At 46.8% G+C, this 27,385-nt stretch overlaps 1 protein-coding gene across 5 annotated transcripts in view; it reads right to left on the bottom strand.

Moving 5' to 3' along the window:
• Positions 1 to 27,385, bottom strand: part of zmp:0000000660 (arf-GAP with Rho-GAP domain, ANK repeat and PH domain-containing protein 2) — a 494,698-nt gene that overhangs the window by 215,557 nt on the left and 251,756 nt on the right. For all 5 annotated transcript variants that reach the window (XM_038791442.1, XM_038791438.1, XM_038791439.1 and 2 more), the window contains exons 11-14: positions 20,724 to 20,923; positions 18,223 to 18,308; positions 5,041 to 5,223; positions 310 to 484 (exon numbers count right to left, since the gene is read on the bottom strand). In XM_038791442.1, the coding sequence (XP_038647370.1) occupies positions 310 to 484; positions 5,041 to 5,223; positions 18,223 to 18,308; positions 20,724 to 20,923 (644 nt within the window). The remainder of the gene's footprint in view (positions 1 to 309; positions 485 to 5,040; positions 5,224 to 18,222; positions 18,309 to 20,723; positions 20,924 to 27,385) is intronic.

The raw sequence follows: 27,385 nt of genomic DNA, 5'->3' as shown, positions 1-27,385 counted from the left end.
TATTTTTACCTCTGGCATGATTCCAACTCACCCAGCTCTTTGCGAGTTAAGACATAGTTTCTTGGTTGGTTTACTTATCAGAACTTTTCCACTACAAATGGCTGTTAGTCATGGAAAATTGCATGTCTGCAAATTATACAAGCTCTGGTAGAAGAAACAGAGGCCTTCTCTTTGTCTAAATTTTGCATTTTAAAAGTTATTTGAAATATTGATGACCAAATACGTTTACAAAATCAATACCTTCTTAAAATATAGGGTCACTTTCAAAATATAAACAGTTCTGGGGCGCACCCCTCAAACAAGCTTTACCTGAGAGTTTATTGTGAAACAGAAACTCCATTTGCAACCGTTGGCCAGCTTTTTGTGCTAACAAGTAAGGGGTACAATGTGTAGGTTCGCCTGTTGCACACATGACATCTGCCCCATTGAAAACAAGTGACATGGATTCAAAGATATCCGGTTTCATGACTGCTTGACATAGAGCCTATTTGCACAAAAAAGGTGGAATGTATTACAGTGTTATATTATGGAGTGGCATAATTACAGGATAAAGTTAAATCAAACGCACATGTTGATAACATCTACATGCCAAAATAAATTTTTTGACCAGAGCTTTGCGCATCAGTACAAGACGCTTGTAGTACCACGCCATGGTATATTTACAATTTGAACATTTTATGTTCCAAATTACTTTCCCCTCACATAAATGTTTCAATGCTTTGAATGAGGTAACCAAATGTAATATTTCCAAGTTTGCTGATGACACAAAATTGGTGAGAACACGAGTGGGAGGATGATATTAAAAGGCTTCACGATGATTTAGTCAAGTTGAGTGAGTGATCAAATAAATGGCAGAAGCAGTATTACGTGGATAAATGTGAAGTTATCCACTTTGGATGGAGAAACAGAATGGTAGAGTATTATTTAAATGGTGATAGATTGGGAAATGTTGATATACAAAGGAACCTGGGTGCTCTAGTACACCAGTCACTGAAAACAAGCAAGCAGGTACAGCAAACAGTCAGGAAGGCAAATGGTATGTTAGCCTTCATTGTAAAATGACTTGAGTACAGGAGCAAGGACGTCTTACTGCAGCTGTACAGGGCCTTGGTGAGTACTGGAGTATTGTATGAAGTTTTTGTCTCCTTATCTATGAATGGAAAGACTTGCCATGGAGGGAGTGCAGCAAAGGTTTACCAGACTGATTCCTGAGATGGCAGAATTGTCGTAGGAGAAGCTACTGAGTTGACAGGGCTTGTAGCCATTGGAGTTTAGAAGAATGAGAGGTGGTGCAATTGAAAAGTATAAAAATCTGCCAGGGCTGGACAGAGTGGATGCAGGGATGCGATTTTCTGACCAACAGACCACAATCAGTAAGAATGAACACCAACACCTCCTCCACAATAGTCCTCAATACCGGTGCCCCGCAAGGCTGCGTACTTAGCCCCCTACTCTACTCCCTGTACACACACAACTGCGTGGCCAAACTTGGTTCCAACTCCATCTACAAGTTTGCTGACAATACGACCATAGTGGGCCGGATCTCGAATAACGACGAGTCAGAATCCAGGAGGGAGATAGAGAACCTAGTGGAGTGGTGCAGCGACAACAATCTCTCCCTCAATGTCAGCAAAACTAAAGAGCTGGTCATTGACTTCAGGAAGCAAAGTACTGTACACACCCCTGTCAGCATCAACGGGGCCGAGGTGGAGATGGTTAGCAGTTTCAAATTCCATGGGGTGCACATCACCAAAAATCTGTCCTGGTCCACTCATGTCGACGCTATCACCAAGAAAGCACAACAGCGCCTATACTTCCTCAGGAAACTAAGGAAATTCGGCATGTCCACATTAACCCTTACCAACTTTTACAGATGCACCATAGAAAGCATCCTATCGGGCTGCATCACAGCCTGGTATGGCAACTGCTCGGCCCAGGACCGCAAGGAACTTCAGAGAGTCGTGAATACCGCCCAGTCCATCACACAAACCTGCCTCCCATCCATGGACTCCATCTACACTTCCCGCTGCCTGGGGAAAGCGGGCAGCATAATCAAGGATCCCTCCCACCTGGCTTACTCACTTTTCCAACTTCTTCCATCGGGCAGGAGATACAGAAGTCTGAGAACACGCACGAACAGACTCAAAAACAGCTTCTTCCCCACTGTCACCAGACTCCTAAATGACCCTCTTATTGACTGACCTCATTAACACTACACCCTGTATGCTTCATCCGATGCCAATGCTTATGTAGTTACATTGTATATCTTGTGTTGCCCTATTATGTATTTTCTTGAATTTTGTTTAATTACCGTTTCTTCCCATGTACTGAATGATCTGTTGAGCTGCTTGCAGAAAAATACTTTTCACTGTACCTCGGTACACATGACAATAAACAAATCCAATCCAATCCAATGTTGTATCCTCTGACTGGGGTATGTGATCAAGTGGTCAGAGTCCCAAGATAAGGGGTAGGCCATTTAGAGTGGACTGAGATGTGGAGAAAGGTCTTCACTCAGAGGTTGGTGAACCTTTGGAATTCTCCACTACAGAAGGCTGTGTAGGCCAAGTTACTGAATATATTTAAGGTGGAAATTGATGGATTTCTAGACTTTCTAGGTTTCAAGGAGTACGGGGAGAGCAGGGGGTATGGTGTTGAGATAGATGATCAGCCGTGATCATTTTGAATGGTGGAGCTGGCTCGCGCTATCGAATGGCTGACATCTGCTCCTATTTTCTATTTTTCAAGCAACATCCAATTTTTGTTATGGCCACATGTCATCTAATAGAAGCAGAAAATGCTTACATACACAGCCAGTCAGAAACCAAGGAGAGAACAATAAAGTTACCCTTTCTGTTGCAAACCCTTCTTCAAAAGCACAAAGATAGTCAGGCATATTAAACCTTTGGCCCAAGCAATCCCCAACTGCCACCATTCTCATTACCCTTCTACACCTGACAGAACAACATCTCCTGAAATTTCAATTATTTCTCCAGATTAAAAGTGTCAGTATTGGAATCCACATAAGTCGCAGGTGCAGCTGTCTTTTTGTAAGGAACATCAAAATACTCTGTTTTGGTCTGACATAGGATTCTCCGGCCTCCGAGCTGCGTGTTTCCCGGCGGTGGGAGGTGGTGCATTATTGGCTGGCAGGGGGATTCTCTGCTCCCACTTAAGCCACTCCACGCCTCCGGGAAATGTGCAGGGGGGACGGGGGAAGCTGTGCTGCCAACGGGGCCAGAGAATTCCATCACCAGTGAACAGAGGAGAATTACGGCACATGTTTTTCTTCGGCTAGTTTTATAGCTGTGTGGGTGCTGCTTCTTGCTGTCATTCACATCTTGATTTTAATTGTCTGTCTGCTTCGTACTTCCAGAGTATTGTTTCCATTTCAGGTTTAGGCATTTTAGTGCGGTGGTTATTTTTCATTTTGCAAAAGGTCCAAAAATTAGTTTTTAAAACATTTGGGCATGATCTAGCGGCCACGTCGCACCCAATGGAAGTGCAATCTGGCCGGTAGATCCCGAGTGAAGGCTCCCGTGGGCTTTCTGACAGTCATGGTGCCTCGCAGGATCTATCCAAGACCTCAAAGCGTCGGAATCAGGAACCCACTCACAATTCATGGGACCAAGCCAAAGGTGGAAGATGTGTGGAGGTGGGGGAGGGACGACAAGGACAGGTAAGAAGGGGTCCCTGGGGGTTGGGTAATAGGTGGGGGCCCTGGAAAGGGGGTGGCCTAAAAGATGGTGTGGGGGGGCCTGAAGAGGGGGGGTCCCCTGGGGATCCCAGAGTGGTGTGTCCTCATGTGCGGGGGTACGAGGTAACGCTCATCTGTGTGGGGGGTGACATTGCCCAAGTGTGGGGGATGAACCCATAAGCTCACTTACAGATCAGGGCACCCTTTCAAAATTGTGGCCTGATATCAGTTCAGCGCCATCCTGATGAAAAAAATTTGAGTGTGGGTTAAACCGGTGAGAAACGTCCGAAGGCCCAAAAAGGTGACTAAGTGTCGTCAGGAAGGGGTGGGGAATTCGCCGCAAAATTCCCTGCAAGCCCGCCACAGATGACACTCAGAAACCTTTAAATCGCAAGGCTAAACAATTATTCACCTTTCCTCCCCAATATTTTCTTCCTTTTACAATATTACTAAAACAAATCCAGTTTAGGTCCCAGAGCTGGGTTAAAGAAAGTCCTTTTTGGATTCTAGAAGCATTGTAAGTGCTGAGACCAGATGATCAGTGCAACAAAGAAAGCATACTTTCAGGAATAATACTGGGACAGAAGCCATAATGGCAGGCAACAATTATGAATGAAAGGTGATGTGCACCTGAACTGAAATATCTGAGCTGGCAGTTATACCAAATGGTTTGATTTCATCATCTTGGTCATGGCACAATCTCTTGAAATTTGGGGAGTGTGCCTCATGGTCAGTAATTGATATAGCTCAACAGAGATTTCAGCAACATTTGCAGTGTTGCAGTCTCTTTGCATCATCCTCAATATTGTCATTCTTTAGAAGCATGCGTGCGTATGATTATTTGTTTAGGGCTAGTGGGGAAACAAAAGATGGGATGGAATAATGAAAAGCAATTTTCTCACTATAAGAGGTGAAGCAATATATCAGATTTAGCTTCGAGGAGTCCTGTTTGTAGAGTTGAATGAAAACTCTTTTGAAAATATCGCCTATGACACTTTAAAGATATGACAAGTGAAAATAAATTAACACCAAGAAAAAAAAATGACAATTTACTTCTGAGCGCAAACATTGGCTTAACATCTATCTGGTTGCTTCTGAAAATAGAGCAGCATATATGAAAGATTGTGTTGATGGAAAAAACAATGTTAGTTTGTCTTGCATCAAGTCAAGTGAGTAAATAAGACACATAACAAACTTGTATTCTGTTTTTTTTGAAAAAATATGAAACAATGTCAATATTTGAAAAGATACATTTACCGAAGGAGTATTAACTTAATTACTAAGGGACGATTTTAGTAAGCATCAGGCTACGCAGAACTCAGTTTGAGAATAACTTGCATTACCTTGTTTAGTTCTTTCTGATTTTGAAAAGATGAGAGTTTTTTTCGAAATTTTCCTTCTTTGTATTTTTGAGTAATGAATTCAAGACGATGGCTTGGGGGAGCATCCATATCCAGTTCTTCACCTGCTTTGAGATTGGCTGCCCAAAAAGCATTGACTGTCTTGTTTCCGACCACAATGAAGAGCTGCAATTCAATCAAGAGGCTCAGCTATTAGACCCTGGTAGTCTTTGGCACAAACGTTTTTATTTGCTTTCAATTTCAAAATTCAACATTTTCGTGTCTAAAGCACTTTATGCAAAAAACCTGGTGGGGCTGAAGTTTCAAACTTGTGCAAATCTATTGATAAAGGAACATAGCTGCTGGAACTTTAAACTTCTGCCAGGTGCGCTAAAATTGTTGAGAGTGAGCAGTCATGATCAGAATGCCTGTGTGTTAGGAAAACAGATATGGCAGCTAACATAGGAAGGTAATGATTTGTATAGATAAAATTGGGGATTGGGTTCCTGGACCCCTTGGGATAAGTAAGGCACCCTTTGGGAGAGGTGTGGTGGCATTTGGCATTGTTAAAAATAAACATACCTAAGCACGTTTGCGCACAAACTAATTGGAACCATCAAGGGTCAAAGAGTTGTCCAGCTGCCAATGAACTGTAAAGGGCTCTGTAGCTGTTAAGGAACCAACCAGCTGCCAAAGAACGCTTAAACAGCTGGTTAACAGTCAAACCTGTACAGGCGGAATCAAACTATCAAAACTGTTCAGGAAGTGTTAAACCTGTCAAAACTGCCCAGGAACTGTCAAGCCTGTCAAGGTACTGCCCAAGGATTCTAGGTGAATTGACATGGAGGGGTAAGGGCAAAGTATGGCTGTACGTTGCCATGGAGTTTTGAGGGTAGGAATGGATTGGCATGAAATGGGGAGCATGTAGGGTGTTGAGGGCTGGAGGGATTTACTTTTTACATTGTGTAAAAAATATTTTTATTTGCCATATTTTCATCTTTTACACCATACAAAAAAAAACACAACAAAATGACCCCATCAATATGCAACCTAAAATATTGACTTGCAAGTTAAAAATAAGAAGCAAATGACAAACCAGAGCCCCCCCTTGCCATCCCCCCCCCCCCTTCAATGGCAACCAACCCCCAAAAGTGCATGATAAAGAAACCCTATGAATTGTAGAACCCCTCCTTCACCCCCCCCCCCCCCCCCCCCCCAACCCCCTAACTCAAACTTCACCTTCTCCAGGGTCAAAACTTCGAGCAGGTCCCCTCGCTACACCAAGGCACAGGGCGGGGAAGCTGACCTCCACCTCACAGGACCTGCTATAAGCGATCAGCGAGGCGAGGCTAAAATGTCTGCCCCTGCAACTCTGGTCGGTCCAAAGCCCAGAGAATGGCCTCTAGGGGACCCGGCTCCAAGTCCATATGCAGCATCCCCGAGATGATGTTAAATACTTCCCTCCAATGTCTTTCCAGCTTCGGGCAGGAGCACAACATATGCACATGGTTTGCGGGGCCCCTCCCACACTGCCACTGCCATAGGGGCAGCACGGTAGCATGGTGGTTAGCATCAATGCTTCACAGCTCCAGGGTCCCAGGTTCGATTCCCGGCTGGGTCACTGTCTGTGCGGAGTCTGCACGTCCTCCCCGTGTGTGCGTGGGTTTCCTCCGGGTGCTCCGGTTTCCTCCCACAGTCCAAAGATGTGCGGGTTAGGTGGATTGGCCATGCTAAATTGCCCGTAGTGTCCTAAAAGAAAAGTAAGGTTAGGGGTTGGGGGGGGGTTGTTGGGTTACGGGTATAGGGTGGATACGTGGGTTTGAGTAGGGTGATCATGGCTCGGCACAACATCGAGGGCCGAAGGGCCTGTTCTGTGCTGTACTGTTCTATGTACTCAAGACATCCTCTACCTACTCAAAGAGTCGACTCATCCTTGCTCTTGTGAGGTGGGTGCGCCCTATACACAACCTTCAATTTTAATAACACTCCGGGGCCTGTTCAGGAACACAGAGGGAGAATTCAGAATGTCTAATTCACCTAACAGCATGTCTTTCGGGACTTGTGGGAAGAAACCGGAGCACTCGGAGGCAACCCACACAGACACGGAGAGAACATGCAGACTCTGTACAGTGACCCAAGTGTGAATCAAACCTGGGACCCTGCTGCTGTGAAGCAATAGTACTATCCATTGTGCTACAGTGGCACCCATTCAGCCTCAACCTTGCGCATGAGGTTGAGACATTCACCCTTCACAGCATCTCACACCACAGTGCCTCTTCCATCACCTCCCCCCAGCTCTCCCTCCCACTTAGTCTTAATCCCCTCCATGGATGTCCTCCTCCAAAATCCTCCCATGGATCACCGACACCACCCCCCTCTCCAAACCTCCCGCTGACAGTACCGCCTTGAGGGGAAGGTCGCAAACTCCTTCCTTGCAAAATCTCGGACTTGTAGGTACTTTAACCCTTCCTCCTGCGCCAAACTGTACTTCTCTCCCAGCTCCTCCAACCTCGCAAATCGGCCCCCCAGAAACAGATCCTTCACTGCTCAAATACCCCTCTCCATCCACCCCCGAAACCTTGCATCCAGTCTCCCCAGCTCAAAAATATGATTCCCCTAATCAGCATTCCACCCGACCCAGCCTCTAACTTCAAATGCTTCTGAACTGTCTCCAGATCTTCAAAGTTGCAGCCACCACCGGGCTCAATGAATACTTACCCGGGACTATTGGGAGTGGCGCCGTTGCCAGTGCCCTCAACCCCGACACGAGCCCTCTTCCATCTTAACCCACCCGGACTCGCCCCCCACCACGACTCAGCCCCACACTTTCTCAGCGTTCACCGCCCAGTAATAATAGAATAAGTTTATGAGCCCCAGCCTTTTCACTTTTCGTCCACTCCGAAGGACCGCCCTCAACCAGCTACCCCCCCCCCCCCCCCTCAAAATGAGGAGACCAGCTTGTCTACCGCCTTGAAAAAAGATTTGGGTAGGAAGACCGGCAGGCACTGAAATAGAAACAGAGATTGCGGCAGCACATTCATTTTAACTGATTGCACCCCGCCCACCAACGACAGAGGGAGGTTGGCCCACCTTGTCAAATCGGCCTTCACCCTCCCCAACAAACTAGTAGAATTATACCTTCGGAGCCCACCCCAGTCCCGAGCCACCCTGCACCCCCAAGTAACTGAAATTGGTTGAAGCCCTACAAAATGGCAGCCCCCCACACCTTCATTTCTTGAAACACAGGGCCAGAGCAAAGAGGAAGGCCGTCTCAGCAGCCGACGGATTCATTCCAGGCCATCTGCTCCATCTCCTATTACTGCCCTAGCCCACCACCAAACCGAAAATCCAATCTGCAGGCGGAAATTTTTAAAAGGCCAGGCATAGTTGTTAGCGCTGCTGCCTCACAGCGCCTTGGACCCAGGTTCAATTCTGGCTGTGGGCGATTGTGTGGAGTCTGCCTGTTCTCCCCTTGTCTGCATGAAATTTCTTCAGGTGCTCCAGATTCTTCCCACAGTCGAAAGATGTGCAGGTTAGGTGAATTGTCTATGCAAATTGCCCTTTAGAGTCCAATGATGTGCAGGTTAGGTGGCTTTACAGAGATAGGGCGGGGAATAGGACCTAGGTGAGGTGCTCTTTCAGAGGGTCGATGCAGACTCGATGGGCCGAATGACCTCCTACTATACTGTCGGTATTATACGGATTCTATCTCCAGACTCGGTGAATCGAACCCAGGGATGAAAATCTTTTTTTCTAAACAAACAATTTTATTGAAGTATTTAAGGCATCTAGAAAAAGTGACATTGTACAGTACAAAAACAAAAAGTCAAGACACAAATTACAAATAAAACATAGTGCAAACCACGGCTCTGTTCACGCACGGACCTGCCTCAATATCCCCTCTACTCGACTCTACTCTACCCAAGCCCCCCCCTCCCCCCACCAACCAACCTCCCTGCTGAAGCTTACTCCTCTGAAAAGAAGTCAATAAATGGCTGTCACCTTCGGGCGAACCCTAGTAGCGAACCTCTGAAGGCGAACTTGACTTTCTCTAGGCCAAGAAAGCTCGCTATGTCCGATAGCCATACCTCAGCCCTCTAGGGCTTTGAGTCCCTCCATGCTAACAATATTCGTCGCCGGGCTACCAGGGAAGCAAAGGCCAGAACGTCGGCCTCTCTCTCTTCCTGGGCTCCCGGGTCCTCCAAAAGTCCAAAGAGTGCCACCTCCAGGCTCATTACCACCCCAGTTTTCAATAACCGGGACATGACATCTGCTCATCCGGGCCACCGACATGTGGGCCCGGTGCACAACCTTAAACTGGATCAGGCCGAGCCTGGCGTATGTTGCAGTCGTATTTACTCTGTTCAGGGCTTCTGCCCAAATACCGTCCTCCAGCTCCAAACCGCCCCCCCTCTCTCTCCCCCCCCCCCCCCCCCCCCCCCCACTCCTCCTCCCACTTAAGCTTCAGGTCCCCGGTCTGCGTATCCTCAGCTCTCATTAGCTCCTTGTAGACGTCTGAAACTCTACCCTCTTCCACCTCTCCCCTAGAAACTACCCTGTCCTGCCTCCCCTTCGGCGGGAGACGTGGGAAGGACGGCATCAGTCTGCGTACAAAATCCCTCACCTGTAAGTATCTAAAGTCGTTCCCTCTCGCCACCCCAAACTTCTCCTCCAGCACCCTCATGCTCGGAAAGCTCCCTTCCAGGAACAGATCCCCATCCTCACAATCCCCGCCCTCCTCCACAGTCGATACCCCCATCCATGTTCCCCGGGGCAAATCGGTGGTTGCCGCAGATTGGGGCCCACACCCATGCTCTTACCTCCCCTACATGCCTCCTCCACTGGCCCCAGACCCGAAGAGCCGCCACCACTATCGGGCTGGTGGAGTACCGTGCCGGCGGAAGTGGCAGAGGCGCCGTGACCAGGGCTGCTAAGCTAGTGCCCCTGCACGAAGCAGCCTCCATCCGCTCCCAAACCGACCCTGCACCCACCATCCATTTCCTTATCATTGCTATGTTGACTGCCCAGTAATAGTTGCTGAAGTTCGGCAACGCCAGCCCCCCCTTCTCCTCTGTTCCTTTCAAGCATCAACCTCTTCACCCGTGGGGACTTCCCTGCTCATACAAATCCCGGAATAATTTTATTCAACCTCTTAAAGAAGGACCGCGGGTAAAGATGACAGGGATGAAAATCTTTGCCCAAATGTCCATTTTGAGTTGTGAGCCCACACCAAGTAGGAACTCTCCAAACTCTTGGCACATTTTGCATCATTAACATTTTGAAGTAACACGGTCCCCCATTTATGATTCACAAGATCAACATGACAGTGGGCGAAGGTAAAGTACAACTATAATCAGTGAGTCACAAGACATAATGTGAATGTAAAGTTATCATTACACATAACGTGACTTCGCCACCAGATACTTCCTTTCTGACTAAATCTACAGTAGTCACCTTCAGCAGTCAATTATTAACATTTAGTCTCTCGAGTATACTGTCTAATTATTATACTGACTACCTGGTCAGAGTGAATATGTAATCATCTTACTAAACAGGCCACAGAAGTGTCTCAGAGAAACTCAACATCATTTGAGAGAGATGAGGAACATTATGCCAGCAGCCTTCTTAATATTTTATGAAGGTTGTATTAGTAACCCTAGAAACGTTCTAAAGGTTCAATTTAAATTTCCTGTGTGTAAAACCATGGTCAGGAATCAGATTTGTAAATCACGATGAAACTTCTTGTGGGCAATAGAATGGAAATCACTTCATTATCAGTCACCTACGCACTCAAGCAAGCTCCAGGAGTCGTTTACATAGATTGGTGAATGTATGCGCACATTTAGGGAAGCAGTATCCAAGTCAACTGCTTCAAGTTGCAGTGGTAAAGGCTAACACGGAAGGTAAAACACTCATCAAGAGAGTTAATATAATTAAAAAACACATTAGTCAGCCGACTACAGGAAAAAATATTGACCTTTACAGGATACAGCATTAGAACAATATGCTAATGAATTCTCTGTCGTGAAGGAACGTTAGGGAAAAAGTTGGACTTTTACACAGGAGGAAAAAGGACGCCATGAAATAGAAGTTTGCAAAATTATGAAGATGGTAAGAAATATCAGTAAGATTGCCTACTTCCATGATTTAACAACACTGTTGAAACTCTAATCCACGCATTTTTATGCCTTCAGACTTGATTATTCCAATGCTCTTCCGGCCCATCTGGTTGGCCTCCCATATTCTATATCATGTAAACTTCAGGTCATCTTAAACTTTGCTCCCCATGTCCTGATTTGATCCAAAGCCTTCACCCATCACCTCAGTTAGCTGATTTTTCCAATTAAGTCAGGCCTCAAACTTGTCTTCAACTCCATCCCTGTCATTGGCCCTCTCTATTGCTATGTTCGCCTCGAGCCCTAAAATGCCCCTTGAAATATGGGACACCAATGAATGGCCTCATCGCTCCCGATCCAATGACGCAATGAGGCCGTTAAATCCTGAGAGAGGTCTCTTACGATAGTTGCGACACTCAGAACGGCATGTGAGATCTCGTGATCTGGATCTCACCCTCACTGGGCAGGATCCAGATTTAAACTTTTTAAACGAACAGTCAGGCTTACTTGAATATGTCGCCGCCGGATTCCCCAAGGCCCAGGAACGAATGTCCATGCCTGGGAGATTTCACCATGGCGCCATTTGGTACTTGTCCACAAAAACATGGGCCAGGCATAACAGCATCCGGGAGGGGGTGCCTGCCAAAGGAGGCGTCCGGGTGGTCGGGCTCTGGGCAGGGTGGCACCCTGACACTCCTGCTGCTACCTGGGCATCTTGGCACTTCCAGCATGGTGCCTTGGCACTGCCACCTGTGCACCCTGGTGGTGATATTCAGGCAGCCTGGCAGTGCCACCCTGATGCTGCCAGGTGCCCAGGTGGCACTACCAGAGTTCCAGGCTGACAGAGCCAAAGGTACCCACGTGCCAGGTTGCCTCTGCTCGGGATCGGGCACAGGGGTGCCTTGCCTTTACAAGGTGGGGTGATGGGGGTAAGGGTGGGGGGGCCTCAAGGAGCCCCTAGCAGGTACGTTAGGGCGTTGGGGGGATCCTGAGCGATGGTGGGGGATTGAGATTGGGGCAGCATTGGGTCATACTTGGCACTGCACCCGAGGTGGCTGCGAGATCAGCTTTCTGGGCCACAAGCTGGGAATTCCCTCTTCCTTTTAGACATTCTTTTTAAAGTCACCCTTCTTGACCAAGCTTTGGGCCATTAGCCCTACTATCTCCTCAGTGACCCAGTGTCAAATTGCAGTTGACAAATTTTCCTGTGAAGCACCTTGCAACTTTCTGCTATATAAAGGCAAACTGTTGTTGATAATAATTGAACTGTTTGTGCTGCGGATAATCAAAAACAAGGAGTGCATATTTAATGTATAAAGCCCGACATAAGGCAGATCTTTTTCAGGACAATGTTAATTATTTAAGAATATACAAGTGGTACAATAGGATTGGAGAAAAGTTCAAGTGATATGATTTAATTTCGGGAGATAAACAACAAGAAAAAAATGTTCAAAGTGTTGTAGATGCTAAAAAGGCTTAGCTAAGTGTCATACAGGTTTTAGCCATTCCGTCACCTCTGGCTGTGGAACGTCCCAATGATAGATCAGCATGGAATGAACACTTATTCTTTAGATGTGTACAGTTTCTATTGCATCATCCGTTTTTTGTTTTTTTTTCTTGGCGCTATGGTGGCACAGTGCTTAGCACTGCTGGCTCACAGCTCCAGGGTCGCAGGTTCAATTCCGGCCTCGGGTGACTGTGTGGAGTTTGCACTTTCTCCCCATCCCTGTGTGGGTTTCCTCCGGGTGCTCCGGTTTCCTCCCACTGTCCAAGCAAGTGCAGGTTAGGTGGATTGGCCATGCTAAATTGTCCCTTAAAGTTTAGGTGGTGTTACTAGGTTACAGGGATAGGGTGGAGGCAGGGGCTTCTGTAGGGTGTTAGTTCCAAGGGCCGGTGCAGACCCATTGGGCTGAATGGCCTCCTTCTACATTTTAAATTCTATGATTCTTAATCATTCATGGGATGTGGGTACTGACAAGGCCAGAATTTATTGCCCATCACTAATTGCCCATGGGAAGGTGGTGGTGAGCTGCCTTCTTGAACCACTGCAGTTTATGTGGTGTATGTAGACCCTTACCACTGTTAGGAAGGGAGTTCAGGATTCTAACCCACTGACAGTGAAGGAATGGTGATATATTTCCACGTCAGGATGCTTGTGGTTTGGAGTGGAACTTGGAGGTGCTGGTATTTCCTTGTGCCCTGCCCTTTTTAGTGCAGGGGTCACATTATGGGAATGTGTTGGCACATCTTGCAGATCGTACACACTACTGCCATTGTGCATTGGTGGAGGAGGGAGTGAGTGCTTATGGTGGTGCTGATCAATTTGTCTTGGATGGTGTTGAGCTTCGAGTGTTCTGAGAACTGCACTCATCCAGGCAAGTGGAGAACATTCTATTACATCACACTCCTGATATACCTTGTAGGTGGTGGATAGGCTTAGTGAGTCTGGAGGTAAGTTACTCGCCATGGAATACCCAGTCTCTGAACTGCTTTTGTACCCAAAGTTTTAATATGGCTGGTCCAGTTAAGTTTCTGATCAATCGTATCTGCCAAGATATTGCTGGGAAGGGATGCAGCAATAGTAATGCCATTGAATATCAAGGGGAGATTATTAATTGTCTCTTGTTGAGGCTGGCGCTGCCCAACCTATGTGGATACTATTGGGCTGCCAACGCAGTGATGGTGCGTAAGTGGGTAATGGACGGGGAAGGGGCAGCATGGAAGGGGATGAAGATGGCGTCCTGTGTGGGCACGAGCCTGGAGGCGCTGGTAACGGCACCATTGCCGCTCCTTCCAACGAGGTATACCACGGGCCCGGTGGTGGCGGTTACCCTCAAAGTTTAGGGGCAATGGAGACGGCATAGGGGAGAAGTGGGGGGCTCGATGGAGGCCCCGATACGGGGGAACCATCGGTTTGTTCCAGGGAGCATTGATGGCGGATTTCTGGGCTGGCACAGGGTAGGGGTTAGGACGTTGAGGGACTTGTTTGTGGAGGGGAGGTTCGCGAGCTTGGGGGAGTTAGAGGGGAAGTTTGGGCTCCCCCGGGGAACATGTTTCAGTACATGCAGGTTAGGGCGTTTGCCAGGCGGCAGGTGGAGGGCTTCCCCTTGTTTCCCCCACGTGGGGTACGGGATAGGGTGCTCTCGGGGGTGTGGGTTGGAGGAGGGAGGATTTCGGACATATACCGGGTAACGCAGGAGGTAGACGAGGCCTCGGTGGAGGAACTGAAGGGTAAATGGGAAGAGGAGCTGGGTGAGGATATTGAGGAGGGGACATAGGCGGATGCCCTAGAGAGAGTGAATTCCTCCTCTTCCTGTGCGAAGCTTAGCCTCATACAGTTCAAGGTGCTGCATAGGGCCCACATGACTGGGACAAGGATGAGTAGGTTTTTCGGGGGAGAAGACAGGTGTGCTAGGTGCTCGGGGAGCCCAGTGAACCACGCCCATATGTTTTGGGCATGCCCAGCGCTGGGGGAGTTTTGGAAGGGGGTAGCAATGACGGTGTCGAGGGTGGTGGGATCCAGGGTCAAGCCAGGCTGGGGACTCGCAATTTTTGGGGTTGCAGTGGAGCCGGGAGTGCAGGAGGCAAAAGCGGCCGGTGTCCTGGCCTTTGCGTCCCTAGTAGCCCGGCGGAGGATCTTGCTCCAATGGAAGGATGCGAGGCCCCCAAGCGTGGAGGTCTGGATCAATGGTATGGCGGGGTTCATCAAATTGGAGAAGGTGAAATTTGCCCTGAGGGGATCAGTACAAGGGTTCTTTAGGCAGTGGCAGCCTTTCCTGGACTTCCTGGCGGAACGGTAGGAAATAGGCCGGCAGCAGCAGGAACCGGGGGGGGGGGGGGGGGGGGGGGGGGGGGGGTTCGGTGGGAGGGAGAACTGTGTACATGGGTTTGTGGGATGTGGCGGGTGTTATCTCTTTCCCTTTTGTTGTTTGCATTTTTTTTCTCTTTGTTTGCAGTTGCTTTTGTAGTTGGGTGGGTGTTGTTCTTGGGTTTTTACCATGGTTGTTTTGTTAATATTGTTTTGTTGTTTATATTTTGTGAATATCTTAATAAAAATTATTTTTAAAAAAAATTAATTGTCTCTTGTTGAAGATGGTTATTGTATGGCACAAATGTTACTCATCACTTATCAGTCCAAGCCCGAATGTTCCTCAAGTCTTGCTGCATGTGGGGAAACATTGCTTCAGTATCTGAGTTGCAAATAGTGAATACTGAACATTTATCAGCAAACATTCCCATTCTGACCTCACAATGGAGGGAAGGTTATTGATGAAGAAGCTGAAGATGGTTGTTCTTAAATCCCCACCTTGAAGAACTCCTGCAACAATGTGCAGGGTTTAAGATAATTGGCCACTAGCAACCACAACTATCTTCAATTTTACAAGGAATATGCCAGTGCATAGGTTTCCCTGGTTCCCAGTGACTTCAATTTTTCTAGCGATCCTTGATGCCACACACGGCCAAATGTTGCCTCAAAGTCACTTGTTTCACTTCTGGAACTCAGCTCTTTTGTCCATGATTGGACCAAGGCTGCTATGAAATCTGGAGCCAAGTTGGCCCTGGCAGAATGCAGAATTTGTTGAGAGTGAATAAAATTGACTGACCATCGCAATCTGTGATGCTAGGGGACTCAGGGGGATGCCAAGATGGATCATCCAATCTGTACTTCTGGCTGAAGATGGTTGCAAAAGCTTCAGTCTTGTGCTTTGCATCAAATGCTGGGCTCCCCCATCAATGAGGATGGGGATATCTGTGGAGCCTCCACCTCCCATTTGTGATGCTAATTCAAAACTGAATGCAGCAGGAATGCACAGCTTCCATCTGATTATTAGTTGTGCGATCACATAGCTCTATCTACTTCCATTATTTAGCGTGTTTGTAGTCCTGTGTTGTAGCTTCACCGGGTTGGTACTGCATTTTATATCCTGGTACACTCTCTTAGAGTCCATATTGATCGAGAGCTGGTCCCTTGGCTTGTTGATAAGAGCAGATCGAGGGATATGTAATGCCATGAAGTTAGTTTGTGGCTGAACATATTTCTGTTGCTCATGATCGTCCACAGCACCTTATTGGTGCCCAGTTTTGAACTGCTAGATCTAATCTGACTCTATCCCATTTAACAGTGCTGTAGTGCTACACAACACATCCTCAGTGTAAAAACAGATGTTGCCCCCACAAGGATTGTGGCGTGGTCACTCCTACCAATACTTTCATGGGAAGATGCACCTGCAACATTTAGATTACTGAGGATGTGATCATATAGCTTGTTCCCTCATGTTGGTTCTCTCACCACCTGGTGCAAGCCCAGTCTCACAGATAGCCAAATGGGTCCTGAAGGACCCAAGGCAGTGGTAATATCGAGCAGCTCTGGTGATGGGCAGTGAAGTCTCCCACTCTTCCTCAGTGTTCCTTCCACGTGGTTTCAAAGTGGGGGAGTGATTCATCAGCTGAGGAAGAGCAGTACATGGTAATCAGCAAGAGTTTCCCTTGCCCATGGTTGACTTAGAATTCCATAGAATCACTACAGTACAAAAGGAGGCCATTTGGTCCATCGAGTCCTCACCGCCCCTGTGAAAAACAGGTTACCCAGGCCCACTCTCCACCCGATCCCCGTAACCCCACCTAAACTGCATATCTTTGGCCACTAAGGGGAAATTTTCTAGCATGGCCAATCCATCAAACCTGAGCATCTTTGGACTATGGGAGGAAACCGAAGGACCTGGAGGAAACCGAAGGACCTGGAGAAAACCCACGCAGGCAGTCACCCAAGGCCGGAATTAAACCTGGGCCCCTGGCGCTTTGATGCAGCAGTGCTAACCACTGTGCCACCGTGCCACTATATTTGATGCCGTTAAACTACACAGGGGGAAGATCCTGGATTCCCAGGTTTTTTAAATTAAATTTAGAACACCCGATTATTATTTTTTCCAGTTAAGGGGCAATTTAGCGTGGCCAATCCACCTAACCTGCACATCTTTGGGTTGTGGGGTGAAACCCATGCAGACACGGGGAGAATGTGGAAACTCTACACAGACAGTGACTCAGGGCCGGGATTCGAACACAAGTCCTTCGTGCCGCAATCCCAGTGCTAATCACTATGCCACATGCCACCCTCAGTTTGTGACAATTAGCCCCACACCTAAAAATCTAAAATGATTGACTTTACATAAGAGATGGTGGAGCAGCTTTTAATAAGACTCGGGGAGTCCAAAGTTAGCAAAAGTAAACAACATTTATTTTACAACAGTTATATATATATATGAGTACACCCGGTAGCTCCTCACTAAGTACTCTCTTGTCAGTCAGTTCAAGGCTGGCCAACCTTTTGTACAAGTACGGGTATCCCCCCCACAAAGGGGGGGGGGGGGGGGCTTGTATTCGTCAAGGACACAGATAAAACAATCACTCCACATCGCATGTCCCATGCAAGTTATTACCAAGCTCTCAGGCCCTTCCATCGGGATAGGTGAGGAAGGATGACAGTTATAGAGGGAGCATTCATCTCCATTCTGTTTGACATGAGGCAGCGCCCGCCATGAAGACGGTTTGTTAAATTAATCTTTCGCTGATGAATCGTGGTGGGAGTATCACAGAAACGTAGAAAATAGGAGCAGGGAGTAGGCAAATTGGCCCTTCAAGCCTGCTCCGCCATTCAATATGATCATGACTGATCCTCCAGATTAGCTGTGGTATTTCCTGGATATTCTCGAGGAGAATATTTGGGGCAGTGTGATGCCTGATATTAGGAAGCTGTATGTTTTAGGGGACTGGTAACCATTTGGTATTTGGTGGTCTCATAATCCTTATTATATTTCTCTTTGTTTTATTGCACATAAATCACCTCGAGGCTACCAAAGCAAATATGTATTGGCCAAGGGAAAACGTATGGCAGTTTCTGATCAAAGAGGATCATGGGATATTGTAAGGAGAGGACAGCAGAATAAATGCAACTGGAGTAGGTGGGTCAATTGGTCAAAGTGCACTTTATTTTAAAAAAAAACGCATATTCCTACTAAACTATAAAAAGTATTTTTTAAGTTCCAGTTGTTAATACAGGACGGTTTCTTACCTCAACAAGTTCATTACTCCAAATACTAGTATCCAACTTCAGACTACGAATTTTGGAAATATTTGATCCCAATGATCGATGCTGACCTGGTTTTATTTAAACACGTGTTATTATTATTTCTTTAGATTGACAAAAACATAAAAATCAAGATTTACTTAATTATTTTGTATTGATTTCTGCATTCATAATTCACAATGACAGCTCTTTAGTGTTGTTAGAATTGTTCCAAGAATTCATATGCTATGTAAAGAGGTGTTCTAAACTTTAATTTCCTAACCTCTCCCACCTGTGCAATTGTCTTTCAACTTCTAATTTAAAGGCACTTACATTTTTGACCTTTCAAATGTAAAATTCCAGCCAATTTTAAAATATATGATGGCTTTGTTTGGGAAACACAAAATTACCCGGGCTAAAAAAATAACTAATTGCTCAAAGAGCTTTCTCAAAACATTTTTATTAAACTAACAAATTAAATTAAATTCACCACTTCATTCAAAAAAGTCAACCTTTATGTCCAGAATTTTGTGGCACATCAATTAGTTTGCAGTGGGAATGGTAAATTAATTGCTAACAAGCTGACGAATATGGAAAATATGGGGCGGGATTCTTCCCTACCCGGCGGGGCGGGGGTCCCGGCGGGACGGAGTGGCGTGAATCATCCGGCGTCGGGCCGCCCTAAAGGTGAAGAATCCTCCGCACCTTCAGGGGTTAGGCCTGCCCCAGAGTGATTTGCACCCCACTGGCCAGTAGGAAAGGGGCTTGGTGCCATGCCAACTGGCGCTGAAGGGCCTCCGCCGGACGCCGGCAGTTGATGCATGCGCGGGAGCACCAGCGTGTGCTGGCATCAGCCCCGTGCATGCGCAGAGGGCTTCACTTCCACATGGGGAATGGCAGACTGGTACAGCCTCCGGTGCGGAAAGATAGAGTGCCCCCAGGGCACAGGTCCGCCCGCGGATCAGTGGGCCCCAATTGCGGGCCAGACCACCGTGGGGGCACCTCCTGGGGCCATATCCCCCCACGCCACCTCCCAAAACCCCGGAGGCCGCCCGCGCCGCCAGGTCCCGCCGGTAAGGGACCTACTCCAATTTACGCCGGTGGGACTGGCAGCAAACGGGTGGGACTTCGGCCCATCGCGGGCCTGAGAATTCGGGGAGCCCCGTGGCGGTGCCGGTCCCCGCCATACTCCGAGGCAGGCCGATTTTTGGGGGGGGCGGGAGAATTTGGAGGATGGCGGGGGCGGGATTCACGCCGGCCCTCGGCAACTCTCCGACCTGGTGGGGGGGGTCGGAGAATCCCGCCCGTGATTTTGTTTTTGCATTTGTACTTGTATATATGTTTGCTAGATGTTACATTTCATTTTGTTTGGATGTTTTTGCATCCAAATCAATGATAAAATGGCTGTATCTCTGTGTTTTAGGATGTGGTGGTGTAATTGATTTTGGCAGAATAGGTTTGGAAAGAAAAATCTAAATTTGGGGAAAAATGTTTTTACATCAAGCTGATGAAAATGGAAATAACTTATTGGGCAAGGAGAAAAAAACCTTCAAATGTAAAAGGTAATTATGAAGACAAAAACCGCTTCAGGGATTGATGGTCAAAAATCTAAGCAAAGGACTCTCAGCAGCAAATTGCCACTTTGGCTGCCAAAACTGAGCCAGACAGGTCATAGCCCAGATTTCCAATAAAGATCATTTGCATAATCACAAATTAAAACTCTTCCATGAACCAGCGCAATCACACGATGCAAGAGAAAGTGATCATTTACCTTCCTTTCCATTATTCCTTGATGTTTTTCAGAGCAGTTACATGGGTCAGTTTTATTAAGACGGCGGATAATGGATTGATCACAAAAAGCTAGCATTTTTGATACATGTTCAGTGATTAAAAAGAAAAAATATCACTAAAAAAAATAACATAAACAACCTACAGCAAACCAATTAATCGTTCCATTTGTGCGCACTAGTCATCTCATGCGTATTTAAATATTTGTTCACTGGAATAATCTTTGCAACAAGACAAATTAAATTTGCATAATTTGTCCAACCTTATGGTCAAGGCCTGACCTAGTGAATTGAATCGTGAACCAGTGTAAAATATTTCAGAAATAAGCGTTTTTTGATGTACCTTGTGATTAAAAGTCTCGGACCTTTTGGACTGGTTCAGTCAATGCCACCTGGATGTGCTACCTTTAGAAGTTTTACCCTAAAGACAAGCACAGGAAATTTCCAGGGTCTCTCCCGAATCAAATGTCATCATTCTGCCGGACACCCAGTTTATGCTATTTATCAAGGGTTCAAGTGATTTTGCACCAAGGTTACAGCAATCCATTGCAAGAACATTCCTCGCAAATATACTTGCCTCACCCAAAAATAGGGTTGATCCACGATCACAGAACAAGATGTACTCTAGTGCTACTAAACGATTGTAGAGTGTAATACCTTCAACAGTACAAACTAAGATGCTATGACATGTGCTGTTTCCCTTTGTCCTCTTTCCATTACCTGCACATTTCTTGCAGATGACAACACCGAGATTGATAGATGCCCATTCAGGATCTGGTGCACGGCAATCTGCACAATTTCTGTTAGATTCATTGAACCAGATCTTCTCAGCCACTTCGTAATCTGAAAGGCTTTCTGCTATCGATCCTTGTACAGCTTCAATCCATTCTTGTTTCTCGCGTTCAGATTCCGCTGTGAAGCTGAAACATTGATTTTTCCATTTAATTTTTAATTATCCAGTCTAATAGTACAAAGCCAGATTAAGTTAATTGGATAAGAAACTGGGAAGAGCAGCACCCATTTCACACTGGCAATATTTTATAACCCGCTTGTTACAATAAGGCGATAAATGCATCATTGGTAACATTAACACCTCATAAATATTCAAAAAGCTGCTGTATACATCTGGATGCAGGTTATCTCGAACGTTAAAAGTATTTGACTTGCTCTCTCCGCACTGACACTTGTAGGAACTTAAACAAAATACATTACCATTATTTAGAGTTGCCTATACATTAAATGTACAATATCCATCAAATAAACTTTGAGTGAAACTATTCGGAGAGTCCTGGCACACAGCCAGTAATAGAATATCCCCAAGAAGAACCATAATACATCACTTTTAAAGGTGAATGTTTTATTTTTGAGAATTTTCTAACTTTTCTTACCCTGGATAATACAAGCTCGAGAGTGCTCTATTGGGAAAGTTCCAATTCCCTATGTTTTTTTTTTAAAGTGATGTAACATTGCCCAAGATCCAGATACGCTTTTAGTAACAGTTGCTTGGTGATTGTTGCCAGGTACAGTATGACCATGTGCACACACTCCAGTTCAGCCTTCAGCAAGGGCGTCATATTATGATGCCAACTTAGACTTCAGCATGCAACAAATGTTATAAAATAATGAAGAAGCACATACTAAAATATATAATGTATCTCAATGTTGTAAGTTACATTGAAGATCATTTACATAACTCTGTGGACAAAATAATAAAAACGATGAGCTCACTTTTTACATGGGTATTTATCTGTGAATTTAAAAAAAGATATTTTTAATCAGACAAGATTTTCATTACAACACAAAACAATACCCACCCAATCCCTTCTCTTCCCTCATGAATTAAAACCTGCAACAACATAGCGAGACAAAAACAACCCCTCTCCCTGACAGCTGACAGTAACCAGCTCCCTGAAAAAGGAAGTGAAAGGATGCCAGCTCAAATAGAACCCTTCCACCGACCCCCCTCATGGTACACTTGATCTTATCAATTCTATCAGGTCCCCCAACCACGCCGAGGCCTCAGGCGGCATTGGGGACCTCCACCCAAGCAGAAATCGTCTCCAGGCTATTAGCGAGGCGATGGCTAGGATATTTGCGTTCGTCCCTGTATGCAGCACTGGCGAGTTTGAAACTCCATAAATGGCCACCAAAGGGCAAAGCTCCAGCTGGGTGCCCAAAATCATCATAGAATCACAGAATTATAGAATTTACAGTGCAGAAGGAGGCCATTCAGCTGATTGAGTCTGCACCGGCCCTTGGAAAGAGAACACCACCCAAGCCCACGCCTCCACCATATCCCCGTAACCCCACCCAACCTTTTTGGGCACTAAGGGCAATTTAGCATGGCCGATCCACCTAACCTGCACATTTTTGGACTGTGGGAGGAAACCGGAGCACCCGGAGGAACCCCACACAGACACGGGGAGAACATGCAGACTCCGCACAGACAGTGACCCAAGCCGGGGATCAAACGTGGCACCCTGGAGCTGTGAAGCAACTGTGTTCACCACTCTGCTACCCGTTGGAGACCCAGAAACCGCCGAGCTTGGGGCAAGACCGAAACATGTGCGGTCCCTGGAGCACCGCTCACTCCCATCTTCCAGCCCCGAGAAGAACCGACTCCGACATACCCTATTCATGTGTACCCTATGCACCACCTTGAACTGGATCAGACTTAACCTTACACATGAGGATGTGGAGTTGACTCTGTGAAGGATTTCACACCACACTTTCCCCTCAAAGACCAAACCCACCTAGCCCCGAGACTTCCGCTTTTCTTCTTCCAATGATGCCTGGTCCGATGCCAACTTCTGCCCATAAACATCCAAAATCTTACCCCACCCCACAACTTGACAAAGGACTGGACCTTCTCCATAAACGAAGGAGATGGTACCAGATGAAATTATGGAAGCTCCTTGCCTAAAAGAAAATCGCACACCATAAAGTACATGAATGCCTTCTTCTTGGGAGTAGAAGGCGAGACTACCTCGTTCCTGTTGAACTCAACATACTCCCCAATGGCAGAGGATACACACTCACAAGATCCCTTATCTGTGAGCAATGCCTTGTCCAATCTCCATGGGGGTTACTGAGAGCAGCATCGCTCCAACATCAAGCCCACAAAATGGAGCATGATCCGATATAACGATTGCCGAGTAGTCCACCCCCCTCACCCTAGGAAGAAGAGACCTACCCACCATGAAGAAGTCAATCCCAGAGTAAATCCCATGGACGTGGGGAAAAAAGAAAACTCCTTATCCCTCGGAAGCTTAAATTTCAATGGGTGTGCCCCCCCAAAAAAAACATACACGGCCCATATGTTCCATGAACACCAATAACTCCTTTACCACCCCTGATGGACTCAGAAACTTGGGGCTTGGCCTATCCAACTTAGGTTCCAAAGCACAACTGAAGTTCCCCCCTCCCCCCCTATAATTAGCCGATGTGAATCAAGGTCTGGAATAGACGCCGGCACCTTGTTAATGAATGTCGTGCCATCCCAGTTCGGTGCATGCACATTGACCAAAATCACCGACATTTCCGCCAATGATACTGATGATTATATATCTCCCACCTGGGTCTGTCAATGTATTAACCGCAGAAAAAACCCACTCTCTTATGAATCAACACAGTGCTCCCCCCCTCCCCCATCCCGTGCAATCAAAACCCAAAACCTGCACCACCCAACCCTTCCACAACCTTGCTTGATCTTGATTTTCAAATAGGAAAACCACATCTGCCTTCAAATTTCTCATGTGCACAAACACCCAGGACTAATTTACTCGGCCATTTAAACCCTTTACATTCCATGTTATCAACCGAACCTGGGGCCTCCAACCCCACTCCTCAACCCAAAATCAGTCAGAACCACCTTGCAAGGCAATCCAGCAGTGCCCCAAACTACGCCAGCTCCGGACCCACCCAAGATGGCCGCCACAACCCCCATAAAGCCACTCCAAAAACAATGGAACTGCCACTGTCAGCAGTCCATCCCTCCCACCTCCCTCACCCATCCTCCCCGCTCCATGCCACCCTGAAAATCAAACAACCAAGAGAAAAACAAAAGTCCCCCTCTCCCCAAACCAAACAGAAACAAAAGCCTAAGCTCCTTATCTTAAAAAAAAAACAACAAAAACACCCCATGGTAACCAGCTGCAGGTCTCAGCTCCCTCTCCACTCCCATTAACTCTCTATACTGTTAGCAGGGCGACCCCTGCACAGGGTGGAAATCAAAGTCAACTAAACAGTGCATCAGTGATCAGCCCCCCGACCCAAACCAAACCTTAACACAGAACAGTTGGGCAAAATCAACACACCACCCCCTCCCCCACAAAAAATACAAAACACCCAACAGTGCAATATACAAACCCTACCTTCACCCAGAAAAGCTTCTTCTCAACAAGCCCAAGCACAATCAGCCCTCCCCCACATTACAAATATCCAACAAAAACTACAAATACAGATGAACTTAACAATGAACAAACAAACTCCATTGTCTTTAAGAACTTTAGGTCACCCCCAGTCCGTGCTTCTTCACAAACTCATTCACACCTCCGGTGCGTTGAAGTAATAGTCTTGGTCTTTGAAGGTTACCCGAGGATGAGTCGGGTGCACCACACCAAACTTCACGTTGCTCTTGTACAGCGTGGTCTTATTAAATGCCGCACACATTCTTGCCAACTTTGCCCCTACATCCTGGTATATTCTGATGGCATGGCCCTCCCACCTGCAGTCTCGATGGTCCTGCCCTTCCCCCACCTCAGGTCCAGCCCCTTATTCATGTATCGATGAAACCTGACTATGATCACCCGAGGTGGCTCCCGTTATCTGGGCTTCTGCCTCAGCAATCGATGGGCTTGATCCAACTCAGGAGGGATCAGAAAGACCCCTCCCCACCAGCTTTCTGAACATCTTGGACAAAGAATCCATAGAGTTTGAGCCCTCGAGGCCCTCTGGCAGCCCAACGACTCTTAGGATTTACCATCTAATAATAATAAAAATAATCGCTTATTGTCACAAGTAGGCTTCAATGAAGTTACTGTGAAAAGCCCTTAGTCACTACATTCCGGCGCCTGTTCGGGGATGCTGGTGTGGGAATCTGGAGCAACTCTCCAGATGGTCAACCTTGGCCTTCAGCACTTTACGCTGCTCAGCCAGCAACACCATCTCTGCCTCCAGGGACAATCTGATCACTATGGTCAGAGAGCACCACCTCCACCTTCTGTATCGTTGCCCCCTGTACCTCTCTCCACCGGTCCATTTTGACCATGATCGCTCGAATTGGGGCCAAAGCTCTCTTCATTGCCTTCTTCAGACCCTCACAGCAACTGCCTGCCGCTGCTTTTTAAATTTGCCGGTGAAGGAGCTAACCAACATCGCCACTGACCACTGAGGGGCCAACAATGCAGTAGAAACTTTCACCATTTTCCCCGCTGCTGAGGCTCGAGGAACTTCAGAGTCTGAGACAATCCCTTGGCTGACTTCTGCCTTGTGTTATATTTACCGGACATTATTCATAAGAGGGATCTTATTCAATCGAACTACACCAATCTTCTCCAAAGAACTGCCCATGAACCGGGCAAAAAGGCCAAAAACAAGTATCCTAGCAGCAGCCACCGTGTGTGTGACTACTCACCACATAGCCACCACCGGAAGGTCATCTGTGAAGTTTTAAGTGTGTTCTTTCTGGACAGCTTTCTAATTAAGCAGTCAGCCTGATTAACAGGTTTGGCTTCCAGTCAGGCAGAGAGGACTGCCGGGTAGGGGGTTGCTCCTGTCAGTGCCAGGGGCAAATACAATGTACTGCCTGGGCATGTCCCTCTCCCCCTGGGGCCTATATGTACCTGTGCACTCCCGACAGGTTCCCTTCGCCTGGTCCCGTTTTTAAAAAACCTGGTATAAACCTCATCGATGTAATATCGCGATGGCGATGGGGGGAGATCCCAATGTGGGGGGGGGGATGATTCCAATGTGGGGGGGATATTACGGCGGGACGTCCTTTAATTATATCATAATTTATTTAAATGAGCCTTCTGACATTCCTGGGCAGGAACCTCATTCCGTCAATGGAGGGGACGGGGACAACCGTGCCACGAGATCTTGCCGATAAGTTTCTTGTTTTATGAGTCTTGCGGGATTTTGCGCCCACCTCTCCGTTTGAACTCACTGCAACGCGGACGCAAAATCCTAGCCGGTGTGCATTTAGAGAATGAGCTTTGTTCTTCGATTCATGGGTGGAATTTAAAACACTGCCAGAGATGTTGAGGGGGTCATAGATCAGACCTCCATTGACCCTGGCAGTGCCAGGAGCAGCCCCCTCTGGGGAGCACCATGGGGATTGAGGGGTGGGGGGGTGCCCATGTCCATGGGGGGTATCTTCACTGTTGGGGAAGGTGGGGAGTCCTCCGTGTGACGGAGTGGGAGGGGTTCTCAGTGTAGGGGAGGGGGGTTGTCCTTTCTTGGCATTCCGGCTTTTTCTGGACAAGCCCCACCAGCATGACGGTATGGATCACGCTTCTGGATTTTTCTTCATCCAATTGCTACATAATATGGCTGTGTTCCGATTTTCTCACCTGGGCTCAACACTTGGATGAAAGAAGGGAAAATCTTCTCTGAGATTTTTGGCTTGTCCATCTCAAACGATTTTCCAACTGCCAACTATTGCCCAAAATCACTCGTTTGCATAGTTGCAGGGATTCACAGATTCTAAAAGTTAGCTTCTCAAATTCAAAATGGAAGTCAGTCAAATAGAAACTGAAAACAAGGACAAAGTCAGCATGTACTTGAAAATCCTGCATCAGAGTCCCTCTCAGACCTGTTACTAAATAGACCACAACAAGATTTGTAACACTGCATCAGAATACGCTTGGTGCAACAAACATTGGTTCCGTCCAAATGGTCAACTAAGCAAATTAAGCTTTGTAAAGTAGCCATTGAACCAAAATCGAGACAAATCTGTCAAGAGTACCCAACTCTCCCCTCACTGTCCACCCTGAAACAATTCCAGAGCAGTCGCAGCTGGACCCTGCTCACATACACTCCACAATAAACTTATCACGTAACTAGAAGAAAAATGCTCAGCAAACCAGAAAAATTGTTACAAAGCCAACAATGTAGAAATTTCTTGCAACCGAATCAGAAACCTGATGCCCAAACTTGGGACATACTTAAAAAGCTGGATCAGGGAAGAGCAAGGTCAGAGAAAAGTGCTGACTTATACAAATAGCCACAACCAGTTCCTTTATTCAAATAGCACAATTGCAAATCCACCTTTATCAGTTTAGTACTGTCATTCAGATAAATACACTGTTTTTGAACAAAATGTGCATAGAGCTGTGCCACACAGTTACTGCTTTCCTGTAACCCAACCTAATAAAACAACA

Source organism: Scyliorhinus canicula, chromosome 3 (genome assembly GCF_902713615.1).
Source record: "Scyliorhinus canicula chromosome 3, sScyCan1.1, whole genome shotgun sequence".
NCBI classification, from domain to species: Eukaryota; Metazoa; Chordata; class Chondrichthyes; order Carcharhiniformes; family Scyliorhinidae; genus Scyliorhinus; species Scyliorhinus canicula.
Note: the sequence above shows the minus strand (reverse complement) of the source record. Positions and strands in the feature narration are given on the sequence as shown.